This window comes from Toxorhynchites rutilus, chromosome 1 (assembly GCF_029784135.1).
Source record: "Toxorhynchites rutilus septentrionalis strain SRP chromosome 1, ASM2978413v1, whole genome shotgun sequence".
NCBI classification, from domain to species: domain Eukaryota; kingdom Metazoa; phylum Arthropoda; class Insecta; order Diptera; family Culicidae; genus Toxorhynchites; species Toxorhynchites rutilus.
In genome coordinates, this window is record NC_073744.1 from 126,643,013 (window position 1) to 126,665,791 (window position 22,779).

The window sequence follows — 22,779 nt, forward strand, 5'->3', positions numbered from 1 at the left end:
TCTAGATATGTTCTCGAATAATTCATTCTTGTATTCGGTTCCTTGATCTGTTTGGATAACAGAAGGAGTGCCGTAAACAAGGATGCAGTTTTCGACGAAAGCTCTTGCTATTGTAGATGCTTGTTTGTCGGAGGTTGGTTTTATTATTACATATTTGGAAAGGTTACATTGGATAGTTAGGGCGTATCTGTTTCCGGAATTTGATTTATTGAAGGGGCCAATCGTGTCCATGGATATATGGTCGAAGGGTTTTTGAGGGGTTTTGGTTTGTATATAATTTTCGTTAGATGTCGTTAAGTATTTGTTCTGTTTGCACTGTATGCAATTTCTGACGTAATCATAAATTTCTTGTTTCATTTTTGTCCACGAATAGAGTCTACTGAGTTTTTTGTATAGTCGGCTGGCACCAACGTGTCCGCCTATTGGTGTGTTGTGAAAATTTTTTAGGATACTTAGTTTTTCTTCACTGCTTTCTATCACACGCTTGGGTGTGTAGAGCACTATTTGCAAGTCTTTTAGTGAGTCGTTACAAGTCTTCTTGAAGAGTTGAACGCTGCATAATTGGAATATTGCGCTCGATAACGCTAGAGCTATCACGCTTATTCTCAGTTTCTTGGTCATATTTTCAATTTTTTGTAATAAGTTTCCTAGGGATTTTTCGTCATTGCTTGCAATTTCAGTGTATGTCGACATTTTTTCTCTATATCCTGTTTTGTTTGTTATTGCGCATTTTATTATTTCAGTTTCATTTTCACAAGTGATTTCATTACTTTCAAATGCGCGTCCGCATTGAAGTTTGGGTAGACTCTCCCATTCTCTAGGTTCGACTGCCTCGTACATTTTAAGTTGATCAGACTCGGTGTTGTCGAGTGCAGTGAAATTCGCTTTTTCGGGGTTATTTTCAATTCTTTGTGTTTTCCTAGTCATGGCTCTAGTTTGCATGGCCATCACTGTTTTCAGTGTTTCAGAGTCAATTTTTATTCTTGATAGGGCATCAGCCGTTACATTTAGTTTTCCTTGTAAGTATTCTACGTCGAAATTAAATTCCTCTAGATCCAGCCTCATTCTAGTGAGTTTTGATGAGGGGTCTTTCATAGAAAATAGGTAAACTAAAGGTCTATGATCTGTCTTCACAGTGAATTTTCTACCATAAAGATAGGGTCTAAAATACGTTATTGCCCAGTGAATTGCAGTCAATTCCTGTTCAATCGTTGATTTATTTGCCTCACCTTTCGTGAAGGCTTTGCTCGCATAGGCTATTGGAAGTTCTATTCCGTCTTGTTCTTGGGTTAATACTGCGCCACATGCCACTTGCGAGGCGTCAGTTATTAGTTTGAATTCTCGTGTAAAATCAGGAAATTGAAGTAACGTTGGTGAAATGAGTTCATTCTTTAATTTATTAAATGCTATTTGACATTCGGGGGTCCAGTCAAATTTTACGTTTTTTCTTAGCAGTTTGTTCAATGGGTGTGCTATTTCTGCGAAATTCGGTATAAACCTTCGATAATAATTACAGAAGGCTACAAAACGCCTGACTTCATCGGGAGTCGAAGGTGTGGGGTAATTTAATATTGCTGAAAATTTTGTTTGGTCGGGCTGTATGCCGACAGCTGAAATATTGTGTCCTAGGTATGTCACGTCGGGTCTAAAAAATAAGCACTTTTGGGGATTTAATTTTAGGTTATACTTTTGTAGTTGTTGAAATACATTTTCTAAATTGTTGAGGTGATGAGTTACAGAACATCCAACAACGATTATGTCGTCAATATAAAGAAATGCACATTGGGGAGGTAGTCCGCTGAGAGCTATGGACATCATTCTCTGGAAACTGTTTGGGGATATATTAAGGCCGAAAGGTAACCTAGTGAATTCGTAGTGGCCGTTAGACGTTGAAAATGCTGTGTATTTTTTTGATTTGTCGTCAAGTTCTATTTGGTGAAAACCTGACATTAAATCTAATGTGGAAAAGTATTTTGCTCTACCTAAATTATCAAGGATTTCGTCTATTCTTGGAAGTGGAAATTTATCTGGTGTAATTTTTTTGTTTAGTTGGCGGAAATCAACCACCAATCGCCATTTCTTATCTTGGTTGTTAGATTTTTTGGGAACCAGTAATATTGGTGAGTTATATGGTGAGATGGAATGTTGAATTATTTTATTATCGAGCATGTGATTAATTTGTTTATTTATTTCTGTTGTTTGGGCTTCAGGTGTTCTGTAATTTTTTATATATACTGGAGTTTTGTCTTCTAAACATATTTTTTGCTTGTAGAAATTGTTTGTTGTTAATGTATCTTTTTCCAAAGCGAAAATGTCGTTATAAGTTGTACAAAGTTTGATAAGTTTAGTTTTCGCATTGTCTGGTGTGTTTTCCAGTTTTAATTCTTTGAGTAGTTGGGTAATTCTATTCGGAGAATCCTGATTTATTGTTGTGTTAAGTTGATTAATGGAGTATTCGCTTAAAGGTATTGCTAGTGGTTTGAAATCTGTTGGTATTGTTGTTTCACTTGTATTAGTGTTTATGAGATTAATATATGATGAATTTTTAGAGATTATTGAGTTTGCGCAGAATAGGCCTGGTTTAATTTCTTGTGCTATTATGACGGTATCCTCTTCTATGTTCGGTAAGAAAAATTGTTTTATTAACTGACATCTTGGTGGGATAACGTAATTATTATCCCAGTTATCTTGAATTGGTATCTCTATCTGCGTATTATCATAAAAGAATGTCATTAGCCATGTTTTCAGACATAGGTTACATTCAAATTTGGTTAGAAAGTCTCTACCTAAGATGCCATCAGCTTTTATTGGAAATTTATTGCTGACGATTTGGAATTGATGTGGAATTTCTATGTCATTGAATATAATGTTTGTGCATGTGCTTGCAATTGTTTCTATTTTTCCTTCTGTAACTCCGTTAATAATGCATTTATTGTTGGTGTCTATTATTTGCTTTCCGTTAATTGGGTCTTCTTTGATTATAGAGATGTCCGCACCTGTGTCGATTATTAATGTGCATGGTCTTTTAGTCATTTGCATTTTTAGGGTGACGAACATTGAACAAGTTACGTCACATTTGTAAATGTTTAACATCGGTTTCCTAACTGTTGGTTTCCCTCCAATGACATAACCGGCTCGGACTGGAGGTCGTCCGTCTGAATTTCTTCGTTTCCCGTCAATCGGATGTATTGTACCGGACGGTTAAAATTAGCATTGTGTTGGTTGTTGTGATATCGCTGCGTGTTATTATTTGTAAATTGACCTCGAACTTGGTTCTGTCGGCCCTGGTTGTTATTATTTCTTTGAGGAAAAGTTGAGTTGTTGAAAAATTGTGCGTTTCTGCGTTGTTGATTATTAAAGCTGTGTTGGTTTCTACCTCTGTTGGTAGAATTAAATGGATAACGCTGATAATTGCCCCTGTTAGCAGGGTGGTTGAAATTGTTATTGTATCGATTTGTGTTTCTGTTAATTTGCGAATAGGAGAGAATGTTAACGTTCGAACTTGTGGAATTTTCTTCCAGTGCTTTTGTTGTTGCATCTGAAAATGAGTTGAAAGTACCCGCTCTGATGATTAGAGAGGTTTTTTCGTTTTTCAGTCCGTTAGCTAGGCTTTTTATTCCTTCCTTTGTTGCCAATGATTTAGCAACCTGTGTTGGAACTTCAATTCCGATGTACGCATTTTCTAATTTGTTGACCAGTATTTCGAGATCTTGGCAAAAATTTTCTATATTACCATTTTGTCTCAGACCGGTCATTTTTGCTATTATTTGAGCGGGGGGTGTGGATTTAATTGTCGATTTAAGGGTTTGAATGATTTCTTCCAAAGAAGATGGTGTGTCGGGGAAGGCATTTCTAGCTCTTCCTTCGAGTTTTGTTAAAATAACTGTTATGATAGTCGTTTTATTGTCATTTGTTTCTAGTGTTTTTACTAGGTTCAGTGCGTCCAAAAATGATTTTAGTTTGTCGATTGTTCCGTCAAATTGAGGGACTATGGAGGAAGTGAGTTTAATAGTTTCTGGAAGGTTTGCCATTTTTGCTTTTATTTTGTTCAATCCTACTGTAAATAAAACCGCTAGTCCAATCTCTTTTAGGCTACGTCTTTTATACTGTTTATTACTAGTTATAGTTTCTCTAATATTTTGGATAGCTTCTTTAGCTGTTGATATGTAGTGGGTGCAGTCCGATCCCTTAATAGTATTTATATTTAGTTTTAAAATTCGTTTTACTTCGGCATATAATTGCTCTGCTTCTTGTAGTTTAGCCCTCAATGTAGTTTTTCTAAGATTTTTTACTATTTCTTGTTGGATCGTCTTGTTGATTGTTTGTAGTTTTTGGACGTTTTTATGTAACTTAGCTGTAGTTTGATCCATCTGGTTTTATACTAGGTCGGACGCCGCTTGCATTTTACGTGCCGCCTCCACAGCTTGAGCTGTTACCCATGTTTTGTAGGCTTTAAAAAGTTTCATGAGCGTTGTTATGATAATTACGCCTAGAAGAATACAAAGGATTGTTCCTTGGTATTCGTGCATTTGACCATGATTTTCTAAGTGGTTCAATATTTGGACCTGAGGGTCTCCTGTATTTGCTACAGTTTTAGAGCTAAAAAGACCCATGCTGGTCTCAAAACACATTGGGCAACAACTATCTATGTATTTATTTCGTTTTTTTTTTTATAGGCAGACTTATCTCACTTCTTAACTAGGCGAACCTAGCCAGAATTTTCACCTGCCCCCGGGCTTCTGAATGCCAAAGGGGGACTAGGCTCTGCGGAATGCACGTATCTGCATGCTCGTGCTGTTTCAGTCCTGACCGAGAAAATGTCGGACAATCGCGCAGGTGCTAAGGATGACCGACTTTTGGATGCCGGCCAATTCCTTCTCCATATTCAACACCTTTAGCGCTTCCAGAAGTGTCTTCGGGACAATTCCAGTTCCAGAGAGAACGACTGGAACAATTCTTGGGACCTCCCTTAGCCCCCACAGTTCCTTGAGCTCCACGGCCAATGGACGGTACTTGCAGATTTTGCGACCATGGGTCTCCTCCAGATTCTGGTTCAGTGGAATAGCGACATCGATGATGGTGACTTTGCGGTCGCTCTTGTCGTAAACCATTATATCTGGCCGGTTGTGGTGGATCGAGAGGTCGGTCAGAACAGTGCGATCCCAGTACAGCTTGAAACGGTCATTTTCCAGGACAGGTGCAGGCAGGTACCGGTAGTTTGGTACGTTGTCTTCCAGTAGAGCACATTGGAGCGCCAGTTGTCGATGAACAATACGGGCCACGTTGTTGTGGCGCTCGGTGTAGGCTGCGTTGGCCAAAACGGGACAGCCTCCCATAATGTGCTCTATGTTTTCACCTGGTTGATGGCACATCCGGCAAATGTCATCAACGTCTTGATGCCAGACGTACCGCCTGCAGTTTCTCGTCGGCATTATCCTGTCCTGGATGGCTATCATGTCGGCTTCTACTACTGAAGAGAGTTCACCACGCGTTAACCACAGATTAGATGCGGCCTTGTCGGCGTGTGGCCGGTCCAGTTGATGGGGGTGGGCACCATGCACTGCCTTCTGCTTCCAAGCTGCAATCTTCTCCTCCACTGTCTGCAGATTGCAGTTGAGTTGGTACTCCGCTTGCGCCAAGTGCAGAGCGCTGTATCCTCTGTCGGCGGCGCAGACAGCCCGGTATAGCGCGTTTTGGTTGGCGCGTTCTGCGAAGTACTCGCGCAGTTGTCGTACCTGGGCAACACACAGTGCAGATATGTCGACTATTCCAAGTCCCCCTTCTTTGCGTGGCAGTGAAACTCTCTCCAGTGCCGATTGAGGATGGTGCATTCCGGCCTCTTTAAATGCTTTCCTCATCCTCCTCTCAAGGTCCTCTAGGTCAGTTTTGCTCCATTTGACTACACCAAAACTGAAGGTCAGCAGGGGAACCGCGAATGTGTTGATCGCGCGTACCTTGTTCCCCGCGTTGAGGAAAGTCCTCAGGACACAGTTCACTCGACTCAAGAACTTGTCTCGCAGCTCCGTCTTGATGTCGGAGTGGCGAATCCCGGTGAGCTGTCGGAATCCAAGATATTTATAGGATTCGCCACGAACCATGTCTCTTATGAACTCGCCGTCATAGACCTCGTAACCTCCGGATTCGGTAAGCTGCCCTTTCAGCATATGGACACAGCGGCACTTGTCAAGGCCGAACTCCATGCAGATGTCCCTGCTTATGTCTTCGACAACCCGGATAGCTACACCTAGACGCTGACGTGAATCAGCGTAAACCTTGAGATCATCCATGTAGAAGGTATGGGTCACTTCTTCGTGGGCGCCGTCGCCATACCTTATTTTATAGCCATGACCGTTTCTATTGAGCGTCCTACTGAGGGGGTTCAGTGCCAGACAAAACCAAAGCGGGCTGAAAGAGTCGCCTTGGAATATCCCCCTCTTTATCTGCAGCGTTCTAGACTGCAACACATTTTCCCCATCACTGAGGTGCAGAGACGTACTCCACTGCCTCATCGCATGCTGCAGGAACCTAACGACGACGGGATCAATTTTGTAGAGCTCCAATACCCGGACGAGAAACGAGTGAGGTATGGAGTCATAAGCCTTCCTGTAATCGATGTAGGCCATACTTAGGTTCCGCTGGTTATATACCGCCTGGCCGACTATGGCTGCGTCGATGATGGCCTGGTCTTTGCAGCCATGCGTATTTTTCCTGCATCCTTTCTGCTCTTCTGCGATGATGTGATGCTGTTCGCAGTGAGCAGAAACTTTGGCGGTAATTATGCTGCTCAGTATTTTGTACAGACTCGATAGGCACGTTATCGGTCTGTACTTTGATGGGTTCAATGTGTTGCTGTCTTTCGGGAGGAGGTAGGTGACGCCACGGGTGGCGAATTCAGGAAGGTTGTGTGGGTCACGTAGCACCTTGTTGAAGCACTCAGCTATCTTTGGATGTGCGACGGTCAGCTTCTTGTGCCAAAAGTTCTGGACACCATCGGGGCCCGGTGCTGCCCAGTTCCTCAGGTACCGCGAGGCTTCGCGGACATCGTTCTCTCCGACGATGATAGCTGGCATCTCTCCAATTTCACCACAACTCTCCTCCTCCCGTCTTAACCACATTTGCCCGTCGCGATGTTCTACTGGGGTCTCCCAAATACCAGCCCAGAAGTTCGTCACATCGCTAATATCTGGCAAACCTTCGCGGTAGTCGGGCTTCTCGTCGCTAATGTGGTCGTAGAACGCTTTCTCGTTATCTCTGAACATCCGATTTTGTTCCTGGCGCTTTGCAGAGTCAGAGTAACGTTTCAGCCGTTTAGTTAGGACGCTCAATTGCTGTACCAGTGTGTCGAGTTTTTCCGTCAGCTGGTGAGCTCCCAGCTGGCGAAGTTCAGTAGGCCGCACGATCACAGCAACTTGGCGACATAATTTCACCGATCTGCTGCCTCTTTTGTACGCCATCAGTCTTCCAATTGCGGCGCGCTTGTTTAGGATCCGTTGCTCCAATCTCCTTCGCCATGGAGGCTCACGCCTTTCACGGAGATGTTGGAGCAGTCCGCCTCTTGGCCTAATACGGTATCCTAAACTTTTGGCGGTCGCCACAGCAGCACAGTAAACTTTCAGTTGCAGCTCCTCCATGTTCTCAGCATCAACCAAGTGCAGCGGAAGAACGTGCTCGTTCATGAGCTTTACTGCACTTGTCAGCCTGCGGGAATGCTGCAACTTCGGGATCCTGGAGCGCGACAAAGGGTCCGTGTCGCGGAACTGTGAGATCGCCTCGTCGTAATGGAAGACCAGATCGCGTAGTAGTTGTTGATCTGGCTGTGGATCTTCCGGCTCAGAGGGTTGTTGTACTGTGGCCTCCACTGGTGCTGATTCGCGTGCCCCACTCGCGAATGAATTGCTCAGCCGTACTGAACTTCGTCTCGACACATCGCTTGCTCTGCTTGTTCTGGAGCTTAGTTCTCTCTGCACCTGCTGCTTGATCTCGTCGACTTGCGTTTGGGAGAGCATATTGTTGCGTACAATCGCTCTACGCCTCGCGTTCATCGCGTTTTGGTCAAGCCTCCCGACGAACTCTGGATACGCTTCCTCGAACATTGCGAGTATTCGAGGGCGACCGCTCATGTCCGTCTCCAAAGCAGTGCAGATGTAATAGGCGCGGATCACGAATTCATTCATTTCGTGTGTCCACATGATCCGTCGCCTAGTAGTACCCACAAGTGTGGACGACTGTCGTCTGACAGTCGCAACACGCCTCGTAGGCGCAGCGTTTCGTTGGTGATGTCGATGGCTGCTGTTTCCGTGTGGCGGTAGCTCTTCGGGTTGAACCCGGCTGGTGGCCCGCTCTTGCACATCGCCCTCCAGCCGCTGGCCGCTCGCTCTTACGCCCGTTCCAGGACCAGCTCCAGTTCGGGGACCCTCCTCGGGTGATCGCATTCGTAGTATTCGTCTTGACCTTAGCTCCATTGTCTGGGTGTATCTCCTTTGCCCGGGAGACAGCGGGTTGGCAAGGCCTCCATGACCCGGGAGGCCTTCCCCGGGAGAGATATAGCGCTCTGACTCGCTCGCACCCCCTCACTTAGCCACTTTCGACACCCGTTCTCGGAGCCAAGACCAGGTGTGTGTTTCCAGTTCACGCCCGATCTAAAAATGTCGTCATATGATCTTCGTGGAGGCGTGAGATAGGAACATTTGAGACCAACAGGTAGGCTCCTACCCTAGTGTTGATCCCCATTTGAGAACCATTTTTTTTTTTTGGCAGACTTATCTCACTTCTTAACTAGGCGAACCTAGCCAGAATTTTCACCTGCCCCCGGGCTTCTGAATGCCAAAGGGGGACTAGGCTCTGCGGAATGCACGTATCTGCATGCTCGTGCTGTTTTAGTCCTGACCGAGGAATTGTCGGACAATCGCGCAGGTGCTAAGGATGACCGACTTTTGGATGCCGGCCAATTCCTTCTCGATGTTCAACACCTTTAGCGCTTCCAGAAGTGTCTTCGGGATAATTCCAGTTCCAGAGAGAACGACTGGAACAATTCTTGGGACCTCCCTTAGCCCCCACATTTCCTTGAGCTCCACGGCCAATGGTCGGTACTTGCAGATTTTGCGACCGTGGGTCTCCTCCAGATTCTGGTTCAGTGGAATAGCGACATCGATGATGGTGACTTTGCGGTCGCTCTTGTCGTAAACCATTATATCTGGGCGGTTGTGGTGGATCGAGAGGTCGGTCAGAACAGTGCGATCCCAGTACAGCTTGAAACGGTCATTTTCCAGGACAGGTGCAGGCAGGTACCGGTAGTTTGGTACGTTGTCTTCCAGTAGAGCACATTGGAGCGCCAGTTGTCGATGAACAATACGGGCCACGTTGTTGTGGCGCTCGGTGTAGGCTGCATTGGCCAAAACGGGACAGCCTCCCATAATGTGTTCTATGTTTTCACCTGGTTGATGGCACATCCGGCAAATGTCATCAACGTCTTGATGCCAGACGTACCGCCTGCAGTTTCTCGTCGGCATTATCCTGTCCTGGATGGCTATCATGTCGGCTTCTACTACTGAAGAGAGTTCACCACGCGTTAGCCACAGATTAGATGCGGCCTTGTCGACGTGTGGCCGGTCCAGTTGATGGGGGTGGGCACCATGCACTGCCTTCTGCTTCCAAGCTGCAATCTTCTCCTCCACTGTCTGCAGATTGCAATTTAGTTGGTACTCCGCTTGCGCCAAGTGCAGAGCGCTGTATCCTCTGTCAGCGGCGCAGACAGCCCGGTATAGCGCGTTTTGGTTGGCGCGTTCTGCGAAGTATTCGCGCAGTTGTCGTACCTGGGCAACACACAGTGCAGAAATATCGACGATTCCAAGTCCCCCTTCTTTGCGTGGTAGTGAAACTCTCTCCAGTGCCGATTGAGGATGGTGCATTCCGGCCTCTTTGAATGCTTTCCTCATCCTCCTCTCAAGGTCCTCTAGGTCAGTTTTGCTCCATTTGACTACACCAAAACTGAAGGTCAGCAGGGGAACCGCGAATGTGTTGATCGCGCGTACCTTGTTCCCCGCGTTGAGGAAAGTCCTCAGGACACAGTTCACTCGACTCAAGAACTTGTCTCGCAGCTCCGTCTTGATGTCGGAGTGGCGAATCCCGGTGAGCTGTCGGAATCCAAGATATTTATAGGATTCGCCACGAACCATGTCTCTTATAAACTCGCCGTCATAGACCTCGTAGCCTCCGGATTCGGTAAGTTGTCCTTTCAGCAGGTGGACACAGCGACACTTGTCGAGGCCGAACTCCATACAGATGTCCCTGCTTATGTCTTCGACAACCCGGATAGCTACACCTAGACGCTGACGTGAATCAGCGTAGACCTTGAGATCGTCCATGTAAAAGGTATGGGTCACTTCTTCGTGGGCGCCGTCGCCATACCTTATTTTATAGCCATGACCGTTTCTATTGAGCGTCCTACTGAGGGGGTTCAGTGCCAGACAAAACCAAAGCGGGCTGAAAGAGTCGCCTTGGAATATCCCCCTCTTTATCTGCAGCGTTCTAGACTGCAACACATTTTCCCCATCACTAAGGTGCAGAGACGTGCTCCACTGCCTCATCGCATGCTGCAGGAACCTAACGACGACGGGATCAATTTTGTAGAGCTCCAATACCCGGACGAGAAACGAGTGAGGTATGGAGTCATAAGCCTTCCTGTAATCGATGTAGGCCATACTTAGGTTCCGCTGGTTATATACCGCCTGGCCGACTATGGCTGCGTCGATGATGGCCTGGTCTTTGCAGCCATGCGTATTTTTCCTGCATCCTTTCTGCTCTTCTGCGATGATGTGATGCTGTTCGCAGTGAGCAGAAACTTTGGCGGTAATTATGCTGCTCAGTATTTTGTACAGACTCGATAGGCACGTTATCGGTCTGTACTTTGATGGGTTCAATGTGTTGCTGTCTTTCGGGAGGAGGAAGGTGACGCCACGGGTGGCGAATTCAGGAAGGTTGTGTGGGTCACGTAGCACCTTGTTGAAGCACTCAGCTATCTTTGGATGTGCGACGGTCAGCTTCTTGTGCCAAAAGTTCTGGACACCATCGGGGCCCGGTGCTGCCCAGTTCCTCAGGTACCGCGAGGCTTCGCGGACATCGTTCTCTTCGACGATGATAGCTGGCATCTCTCCAATTTCACCACAACTCTCCTCCTCCCGTCTTAACCACATTTGCCCGTCGCGATGTTCTACTGGGGTCTCCCAAATACCAGCCCAGAAGTTCGTCACATCGCTAATATCTGGCAAACCTTCGCGGTAGTCGGGCTTCTCGTCGCTAATGTGGTCGTAGAACGCTTTTTCGTTATCTCTGAACATCCGATTTTGTTCCTGGCGCTTTGCAGAGTCAGAGTAACGTTTCAGCCGTTTAGTTAGGACGCTCAATTGCTGTACCAGTGTGTCGAGTTTTTCCGTCAGCTGGTGAGCTCCCAGCTGGCGAAGTTCAGTAGGCCGCACGATCACAGCAACTTGGCGACATAATTTCGCCGATCTGCTGCCTCTTTTGTACGCCATCAGTCTTCCAATTGCGGCGCGCTTGTTTAGGATCCGTTGCTCCAATCTCCTTCGCCATGGAGGCTCACGCCTTTCACGGAGATGTTGGAGCAGTCCGCCTCTTGGCCTAATACGGTATCCTAAACTTTTGGCGGTCGCCACAGCAGCACAGTAAACTTTCAGTTGCAGCTCCTCCATGTTCTCAGCATCAACCAAGTGCAGCGGAAGAACGTGCTCGTTCATGAGCTTTACTGCACTTGTCAGCCTGCGGGAATGCTGCAACTTCGGGATCCTGGGGCGCGACAATGGGTCTGTGTCGCGGAACTGTGAGATCGCCTCGTCGTAGTGGAAGACCAGATCGCGTAGTAGTTGTTGATCTGGCTGTGGGTCTTCCGGCTCAGGGGGTTGTAGTACTGTGGCCTCCACTGGTGCTGATTCGCGTGCCCCACTCGCGAATGAATTGCTCAGCCGTACTGAACTTCGTCTCGACACATCGCTTGCTCTGTTGTTCCTGGAGCTTATTTCTCTCTGCACCTGCTGCTTGATCTCGTCGATTTGCGTTTGGGAGAGCATGTTGTTGCGTACTATCGCTCTACGCCTCGCGTTCATCGCGTTCTGATCAAGCCTCCCGACGAACTCTGGATACGCTTCCTCGAACATTGTTAGTATTCGAGGGCGACCGCTCATGTCCGTCTCCAAAGCAGTGCAGATGTAATAGGCGCGGATCACGAATTCGTTCATTTCGTGTGTCCACATGATCCGGCGCCTAGTTGTACCCACAAGTGTGGACGACTGTCGTCTGGCAGTCGCAACACGTCTCGTAGGCGCAGCGTTTCTTGGGTGATGTCGATGGCTGCTGTTTCCGTGTGGCGGTAGCTCTTCGGGTTGAACCCGGCTGGTGGCCCGCTCTTGCACATCGCCCTCCAGCCGCTGGCCGCTCGCTCTTACGCCCGTTCCAGGACCAGCTCCAGTTCGGGGACCCTCCTCGGGCGATCGCATTCTAAGTATTCTTCGTGAACGTAGCTCCATTTTCTGGGTGTATCTCCTTTGCCCGGGAGACAGCGGGTATGCAAGGCCTCCATGACCCGGGAGGCCTTCCCCGGGAGAGATATAGCGCTCTGACTCGCTCGCACCCCCTCACTTAGCCACTTTCGACACCCGTTCTCGGAGCCAAGACCAGGTGTGTGTTTCCAGTTCACGCCCGATCTAAAAATGTCGTCATATGATCTTCGTGGAGGCGTGAGATAGGAACATTTGAGACCAACGGGCAGGCTCCTACCCTAGTGTTGATCCCCATTTGAGAACCTCAACGTACGCGATTCATGCGTACAAAAGCAACACGAAAATAGAACTGAAATTTATTTGCCGTTCAATTAACACACCAAGTGTTTGAAGTGTTTTTTTCGCTCGTGATAATAAAAACAATTTAAATATTGGAAATAGGTGTCATAAAAAAAATAGTTATCATTTTTTTTTTTTTTTTTTTTTTTTTTTTTTTTTTTTTTTTTATTAAGAACTGCTTATATATATAATGATTTCAGGAGCTCACCCGCCTTGCTTTTCCATCCGGCACCTCTGCATGTGATGGCTGCTTCCTGTCTGACTTAGTTGATTTCCTTCTATGTTGACGAGGGGGTAACACTTAGCGATGCTGTGGTGAAGTAACGCTACTGCTGCAGGTGGTACCAGTACGATTGCAAGTACCAACGGAATCACTGTATTGCGGGAACGCCTCTTTAAATGGGAATGCCTTGCTGACCGTTGAGGCTACCCAGTGGTGTGTTTTAGCGTCATGCCCTCGCGCACCTGTTTTGCTGCTTTCAATATCGATTCGCTGATTCTGTCATGCGTCTCATTTATCAGCACTCACAAATCACAAATCACTCTCTTTGTTTTTTCACCAGCACCAGCTAAAATAATTTTTTTTTTGTCTTTTTGTCTCGCGCTGGGCCCCGACGGCTCGGTGGTTCTGATGTAAGGATAGGTTTGTTCAGTTAATGACTCTTTAAGGATTAGAGCACTTGCAGTTCAACGTAAACATCGATCGTGAATCAAACTTCTCAGCAGACAACGATGGCACAAACAAATGAGCTTCTCCAACCGACTCCGTGCAGGAATCATTTTCCTTCAACATGCTTTCCACTTTGCTGTATATGCTCGACAGCATGTCTTTATTGTTCAATCAATCCGGAACAAGCGATTCATTGTCGGAATTTTCTTCTTCTTTCACTACAATCTTTGACCAACGTCTATCACTCACTTTATTCTTTCGAGAGAAATAAATTTGTAGATCACTGTTTGCACCTTAATTTGCTTAATTGGTTTCTGTTCAGTCGCACAACAACACTTTCCGGCTCACCCTTAGTACCGCACAGATCACACTAGTCCCGGTCTCGGTCGCCATGTCGCAGGTCGCAGGATCGCCATGTGGACACCCAGTAGTTTCTTTCGGTTATATGAAAAGACTTTCACGTACGCGTTCATACTGAGTCTGCCCAACTGGGTCAGACTCCCTTTTATTCAATTCGTTTATTTCTTACAACTAGCTACAACCTAAATTCTATTATTATGCGTGGTCAGGCGAATTGTAGTAAAACACATAACACATGTGTCCGAAAAGATGTCAACCGGAATCGAAAGCATAAATAGGAAACGTTTGCGCATTTGCGCAAGCATGTGTTTGTCATTAAATTCACGCTAGCGAAGCTAGCGAAGAAGTGCAAAAGTAAACAAAGGAAGTTAATGGTCAGCGCGTCATATTATGCAATAAATAACCATCGGAACCTTGGCCTGAATTTACGACATGGTTCGCATGTTTATTTTGGTTGCACAGCGTGACGCACTTGCTAGAATTTTGTTGCCATAAGGGCATGTGTATCGGGTTGTAGGTGGTCCAGTGATCCTGTTACAATGATGTTATTATCGATATGGCCAAAATTCGTGTGTCTGAGTCTTTTTTTACTGCAATAAAAATGCAACACCTGCATACAGCAATAAATTTAAAAAAACAAGGTAACTAAACATTATCTTTTTAAATCAAAGAATTTCAATTTCTAGTCGAAGTGGAAAAATGTGGAATCATATTCCCGCAATCAAAACTTTTCTCAATAATCATTTATGGTGTTTATTTAATTAATGTTTCAGTAATGGTGCGAAAACTAGCACAGGGTCGAAAATTGGATCTCTTACCCTATCACGATATGCAGTATTATATACGCATATTCTATTCATTTTACATAGTATTGTCGAGTTAAATCGCATATCAGTGTGAAAAGCATCGTATATCCTCATAAACGGCGTTGTATGCGTATAAAATATATCATATAGGTATATCGCCTCCACTTGTGCGTGTATATGCCAGTTATATGCATCATATATCATCCAAATGTGTCTTCGATGTATGTATATCGCCTCCAATTATGGCTGCTCAAACGATTTAATGTTTGCTGGGTCATACTGTGGGAATTCGTTCTACAGTAAATCATATTAGATCGTAACTGAGGCCATATTACATCGTATTAGGAATTTGTCGTATCAAGATCCGTTATGTCATATGTACAGCGCCGACGTCTGGTGGTGATATGGTGATTTAGGGAAGCAAATTAATCTCAGCAAACCGCATGCAGTCTTATCATGCGCGTTATCGTATGCCCCTCTAACGCAGGCTGCCAGACTGTGCTCCACCTTGCTTCCAACATCCGTGACCACATTGGATGCACCCATCATGCTCTCGTTCGTATCACAGTTCATTTGCACCAGGTTCAGATTTTCTGCTTCTCAAATTAATCGATTACATTTTGTATGTTGAAATATTATTTGATGGAAAAAGATGAACAAAACATAACCTTTTTTGTCATTATTACAACATACATAACAATACAAAAGCAATCCGATATTGATAAATTGGACGTTGGTCCGAAGTCCCGAAAACTGGATCAATCTTGAGCCGATATTCTACTATAAATGTTGACATTTGTATTTACCATTCACTCACGTAGAATGTACGAATAGTTTGTACGGTAGAAAACGACAATCGAATTGATACTAGTGAGAATAAAATTTGTTATATGAATACATACTAATTATTTCTCTCAGTGTATTTATGGTTATAGATCTGTGATGCATTGGAGTATCCCTCACCAATGTTGTTGTTTATGTTATATTTGACGTTTAACTGATTTTTAACTGGGCTATATCCCAGTTAGCGAGCGCCCAGTTAGAGAGCAGCCCAGTTAGTGAACAAGTGCTGTATCGATCATCTGAATCGGTTAAGTAGTTCAAAAGATATGAGCGCGCAGTTTCGTTATTTAATAGCCATACCTCGTAATATTCTGTGATAAGGAATAAAACGTCAGGAGTTTGGCTCCTTTAAACTTATGTAACTGAGCCTGTAAAAATAAACGATTTAAAAAAAAAAAAAAAAAAAAAGGAATAAAACTATATCGGTTTGGCATGGAATTGCTGTACAAGTTTAGCCATTTTTTTAACCGATCGACCATAGTTTGGAATAAATTAGAAGGACACTTATCGCAAAATGTACCAGCGTGAAAAAATGCTATGCGTACCCTCGGGATGAACGATTCATAATTTTCAGGGTTTTTTTTTTGTCTTTATTTAAGAGAATTTCAGCCGTAGACTGGTTCGTCTCTGAGGATTTTCAGGTGTTAATACAAAAATGAGCAATAATATGGAACCCACGCCAATAGATAATCTCGCTTACGCAAACGAATTTCATTTGTGTATCAACGTCACTTGAAACGGATCGTGAATGGCAATTCACTTCAAAAGCAACACGAAAATAGAACTGAAATTTATTTGCCGTTCAATTAACACACCAAGTGTTTGAAGTGTTTTTTTCGCTCGTGATAATAAAAACAATTTAAATATTGGAAATAGGTGTCATAAAAAAAATAGTTATCATTAGTGAGTGACGCAATCATAACACAAAAAAGACTCAGCTGTAATTGGACGTTCTAAGACTAAGTACGCATTTGGCTGATGGTGTAATCCTAGAGATTTTTATTAGATTTCCTAACTAGTAGTTTGTGCATTAGGATTACTGAAGATTCCCTTGTGCTAGTGGTTCCATATGAAAAATGAGGTTCATGGAAAAAAGATCATCGAACTAGTATCAGCATCGGCCTATTTCCAGGCTATTGTAGGACAAAAATGAGCTTAAAGGTTAATCAACCAGAGAAAAGGTGACGAAAAGACACCTTCATGTGACCGTTCTCTTTGCTGTATTGAAATAACAATCCATTCATGTTATATCTCTCTGGCAATACTCAGAAATCCATCAGACCCTCCGTAAATTCCAGGCAACACGTTGTAATCGATCCGTATATCCCCGTTTCCAGGAAGGAAACCTTCGAAATTTCCCCAAACATGTGCACATAATACTAGTATTTCTAAGAAAAACGGTTACTGCAATCGCTGTTGAAGGAATTTTTTTCTTTTTTTTTCATAAATACTATGGCAGAAACGATGTGCGTTCCAAATTCTAACGCGCGCTCTCGCAGTCTAAATTGAATGGCAATTATCACCTTCTTTTTCAGAAAATCTGTACAATTCAATTTTCACCCAATGTGATGTGTTTCGCCACCCATATTTCCCACCAAGTGTCACAACTTTGAGAAGTGCTAACAACTATTTGCTTTCAGTGTGGGGGCTCACGGGTTTTCATGTCCTTCAGAACAGAAAAAGACGAACAAATGTCAACAAACGATACGACTTGTTTACTTGTACGGTTGCCCTCAATTACATCTTGAATTGAATGTCTGTAGACAGGAAGATGGGTTCTCCTTCTTGAGGCAATTCAGCTTGATTCGCCATCTGCATTGCATTTGTCCGTATTGTTTCCGGGAAAACAATCCGATGAAAGGATAAATTATTGGATGACAAAGTGAAACTCGAATCGTCCATTTGTCTTCTAGCCTTGATATGAATTGAAAATAGCAGCAATTCTAATGCACATCACGCTGCAATGAACAAAAAACAATCACCATTAATCATCGTTCCCATTTTTGCTTTCAGGGCTTTCGTGCGAATTTTGTGCGTCTGCTGTCCCCGGAAAATCCGCCGAAAATATCAGCCCACGATGCGTTCGAAGGCTTCACAGGTAAGTCCTGCGCCATTTATATCAACTACTCTGACAAACACTCCCCCAGTAAAATAACAGTTTTCAACACGTTCCTTTCGAACCGTTTTTCGGTGTTTTACACGCCTCACCAAACACAAACATCCTCAGCACTTTTACCCTCTGGTTCTTCACCCCCGATGCCCCAATAATAGCTAGAAACGCAACCTCTAGGAATCAGCACTCAAAAGACACTCAGCTGTCCTCCACCATCAGCTCTCGCAACTGTCGACGGTATATCAATATGGAAATGCCAGAGAAGTGTTTGCAGAATTGTTCGGAGTGTTTACACTCACTTTCCAGATTTTCTCGAGAACATTTCCTTATCGTGCGCCCGTGACCTTTTCCAATGCACAGCATCAACGAAAAAAAAGTAGCATCCCCGGTCTCCTCGCTCTAAGTTTACGAACCTGTGCCAAAGCGGGTTTCCCTGTCGGAATGCTTACTGAGAGTTACTGACAGGAGCATAGCAGATATACACAGCTTCCCTGGCTGACTGCTGTCGCCAGCATCAGCCAAATATGCACGCGAAAGTGTGTTTACTGTAGTGTTTAGAATTGTAGATTAACTTCCATCCCGCTTCCATACTCGCATGTGCTTTCAGAAAACGGACGTTTTTGCGGGTGAGGGGACTTAAGACATCAGCAGACATGCTGACAGGACAATTTAAAGTGCTGATGCAAAAACATGTGCGCGTTACATGAAGTTCACTCGGTTCACTGAGAACGTTATTGCAACTACAAATTGATTGCTGATGTCAGGGAGTACTGAATCATAATGGATACCAAGTTGAATCACATCTGACACATATGACATATGACAATCCTAACCGATTCTAATTTCTGCAAAAGTAATCAAAGATTGTATTGAAGTCTACAATATATAAAAAATAAAACACCACTGATGTCAATCTGTCATTTTCCTGTTTTTCAATTGAAAAATTTATGTTATCTTTGGAATATTTTTTCATTCGAATTTTCCTGAAATTTTTCTTCACTCACTCACTAAGAGTAACATAAAATAGAGGATATACAGAAATGTTTTGGGTTATTCCGAATGTTACTTCACGACGTGACAATCAACTCACGCATGCGTCTCGGTATTGTGAGAATCGATGTAAGTGAAAAATGCCTCGTGCGACTTTGTTCATTTGTCGTTGTACTTCCGAGTCGCCCGACTATTGGAATTGGGAGAGAATTGTCATGTAAATTCGATAGGGAAAATCTCACTTTTACCGACGTTACTCTAGGGATAACCCCCTTGAAACACAAAATACGTTTAACGAAAGTGGGGTTAAAACAGACTTGTTATGGTTATGTTTTCAATACTTAAATGCTGTATTGTACATAAACTGCTTTTAAAAAATTGAGTTAATCAGTCAAATGCTCCACAAAAAAAGGGTTTCCGATGTACTTCACTGGAATAAGCAGACTGGGAAGTAGATCATAGTGTGTTGTGCAGGTGAAATGGTCATACAATGGACAAAATGGAAATCGAAAGAATTTATCGAAACTGAATTCGTAATGGTTTACGGAAAAAAAATGTTGAGGAGTAGATATGACACTAATTAATTTTCCACTTCCAAAATGTTTTTGAAATCCACTAATTCAGATGTTCCACTCCTGTATACTGTACCAAATTTTCTCATATTTCAAATGGAAACAACAGAATCGTCTTACGTAGCGTACTTTTTGATGTAGAGTCAGCTTGAGGCAACAGAGTCTGAAACAAAACAAAGTTTTATAGCTTTGTCATTGTAGAAATTCGAACATATGCGTAGTAGATTTTTTTTCGAGTGAGAAAGGTGTTTTCTGACTTTAAGAGGATGAATCAAAAATTAATTTTATTTTTTATATTCAATAAACGAAAAATATATGCATTAAAATGGAATAAAAAAAATTTTTTTGGCTCGATTATATACAGGATTCGATTATATACAGTGAAGAGGTATCCGAGAATGTATATAATCGAGTCCGCACTGTATTGCAACATTAGATTAATATGACCGAGCGAAACAAGAAACACATTACAAACAAGCACGCATTAAAGCTTTTCGCATACTTTGTCACATACACGGTCCAGACCAAGATAGATAGACTCCCTTTTTACTCTTAGAAAACACTTTCCAACTCCATTTTATAATGAGGTGTAATATTATCACGCATTTATACAACAGCACTAGTATTGGGCTGTTTCAAAAGTTTATGATTTGCTCAGCATCTACTATCCTACACGCGAATGATATGTCCACCCATACCTATCATCGCTCACGCACCGTGTTACAGTCGAATACGACCCATCCACATGCCTATCTTATGTCTAGCATAAGGCATCTCAAGTGTTGAGAAAGTTCGTGCACCTCGAGGAAGGTTCTTTTGAAACAAATCAATAGAAGCCATCCTATGCGCGATCAGTGTGACTACCCGCACATATCATCGCTCACGCACCACGTTGCAGTCGAATGTGACCCATCCACATGCCTATCTTATGTCTAGCATAAGGCATCTCAAGTGTTGAGAAAGTTCGTGCACCTCGAGGAAGGTTCTTTTGAAACAAATCAATAGAAGCCATCCTATGCGCGATCAGTGTGACTACCCGCACATATCATCGCTCACGCACCACGTTGCAGTCGAATGTGACCCATCCACATGCCTATCTTATGTCTAGCATAAGGCATCTCAAGTGTTGAGAAAGTTCGTGCACCTCGAGGAAGGTTCTTTTGAAACAAATCAATAGAAGCCATCCTATGCGCGATCAGTGTGACTACCCGCACATATCATCGCTCACGCACCGTGTTACAGTCGAATACGACCCATCCACATGCCTATCTTATGTCTAGCATAAGGCATCTCAAGTGTTGAGAAAGTTCGTGCACCTCGAGGAAGGTTCTTTTGAAACAAATCAATAGAAGCCATCCTATGCGCGATCAGTGTGACTACCCGCACATATCATCGCTCACGCACCACGTTGCAGTCGAATGTGACCCATCCACATGCCTTCAGGCATCCGAAAATTTTTTAATAAAAAAAAGAGAAGTCACCACATGCAGCACTAAGCTGCAGTAGGACTTCTCTTCTAACCACAACAACCGTACACGTACCCCATCCACATGCCTATCTCCGACACTCGGCATGGACCTTCAAGTGCCCGAAAATGTTTAAATAAAAAAAAGAGAAGTCACCACATGCAGCACTAAGCTACAGTAGGACTTCTCTTTCAAACACAACAACCGTACACGTACAAGGCCAACCTTCAAGCATGGGTAGTCTGAGAGGATCGAAGTGTACACCTCTCTGCAACTCGCAACTCCCAGCCTGTAAACCTATCGTTTGTAGGAGGTCACAGGTGTCCAGATGCCACGCAACACGGTGGACACGCAAACGCGCACCACCTCTACGTGCTGGGCTCATCCCTTTTCGCTCGCAGCTACTCAGGGAATCCAGTCACACATCATTTGAGGCCTATAAGAACAATCTCATGTATGGAGAAGATGGAACACACAAAGACTTTCATCTTGGGACGTGTGTTCATCAAGCCGTGCGCCGGGGCCTTCGCACGTTTGACTATCTTCAATGTTTTTCCACCACCGAAGGCCGAAAAACACCATTACGCATATGCGCTACCTAAGCAGCGCATATAGTTAAATTGGTAAATATAGGCGGCACTCAAAAATGTGTACATCGCACAATGATTGTACGATGTGCAATATGCGTTCAACTTGTCGGTGTTCATGTGTCCTGCAGTTCACATTCTGACGCGCAATTTGCTGCGGTCTTCATCGATCCACGAGCCGAGTGTAGTCACACATCATTTGAGGCCTATAAGAACAATCTCATGTATGGAGAAGATGGAACACACAAAGACTTTCATCTTGGGACGTGTGTTCATCAAGCCGTGCGCCGGGGCCTTCGCACGTTTGACTATCTTCAATGTTTTTCCACCACTGAAGGCCGAAAAACACCATTACGCATATGCGCTACCTAAGCAGCGCATATAGTTAAATTGGTAAATATAGGCGGCACTCAAAAATGTGTACATCGCACAATGATTGTACGATGTGCAATATGCGTTCAACTTGTCGGTGTTCATGTGTCCTGCAGTTCACATTCTGAAATTGAAACACGGGTTGAAATTTGAAACACACACTTGGAGAGTACGTTCGCATGTAAACATACGATGTACAGGCCACTCCTGGGTTCTTAGAACCCATCGCACTTGCAGAATGAACATCACGCCGGTTTCATCACTTGGGACGTATTTTTGTCATCATTCGTCCAAAGACCGTGTGATCGGCTTAACCTTTAGCTCACTAGTATGGGGACTCGCCAGGGGGCATCTGTACGTTCACATGCGCACATGCGAAGTACGAGACACCGCACCTAGTCCAACAGATGAGATCTATAACGCCGGGTCTAGTAGTTTAGAGCCGCGCACACACTGCAAGGTATGGCCCCTACAATAGGATGAAAGTTCGAAGGCCCCGGCCCTTCATCCAAGTAGTAATACCTTTAGTGCAGTAAGGAATGGGAATCCCATCATCGATCCAAAGACCGAGACGATCAACCCTTTCCTTCCAATCCCATCTCACTAGTATGGGGACTCGCCAGGGGGCATCTGTACGTTCACATGCGCACATGCGAAGTACGAGACACCGCACCTAGTCCAACAGATGAGATCTATAACGCCGGGTCTAGTAGTTTCGAGCCGCGCACACACTGCAAGGTATGGCCCCTACAATAGGATGAAAGTTCGAAGGCCCCGGCCCTTCATCCAAGTAGTAATACCTTTAGTGCAGTAAGGAATGGGAATCCCATCATCGATCCAAAGACCGAGACGATCAACCCTTTCCTTCCAATCCCATCTCACTAGTATGGGGACTCGCCAGGGGGCATCTGTACGTTCACATGCGCACATGCGAAGTACGAGACACCGCACCTAGTCCAACAGATGAGATCTATAACGCCGGGTCTAGTAGTTTAGAGCCGCGCACACACTGCAAGGTATGGCCCCTACAATAGGATGAAAGTTCGAAGGCCCCGGCCCTTCATCCAAGTAGTAATACCTTTAGTGCAGTAAGGAATGGGAATCCCATCATCGATCCAAAGACCGAGACGATCAACCCTTTCCTTCCAA

At 44.3% G+C, this 22,779-nt stretch overlaps 1 protein-coding gene and 1 pseudogene across 1 annotated transcript in view; one reads left to right on the forward strand and one right to left on the reverse strand.

Moving 5' to 3' along the window:
• Positions 1–22,779, forward strand: part of LOC129761892 (dopamine receptor 2) — a 427,954-nt gene that overhangs the window by 198,197 nt on the left and 206,978 nt on the right. Inside the window, exon 3 of the mRNA XM_055759725.1 lies at positions 17,544–17,628. Within this exon, the coding sequence (XP_055615700.1) occupies positions 17,544–17,628 (85 nt within the window). The remainder of the gene's footprint in view (positions 1–17,543; positions 17,629–22,779) is intronic.
• On the reverse strand, positions 21,306–21,458 carry LOC129763870 (5.8S ribosomal RNA; annotated as a pseudogene).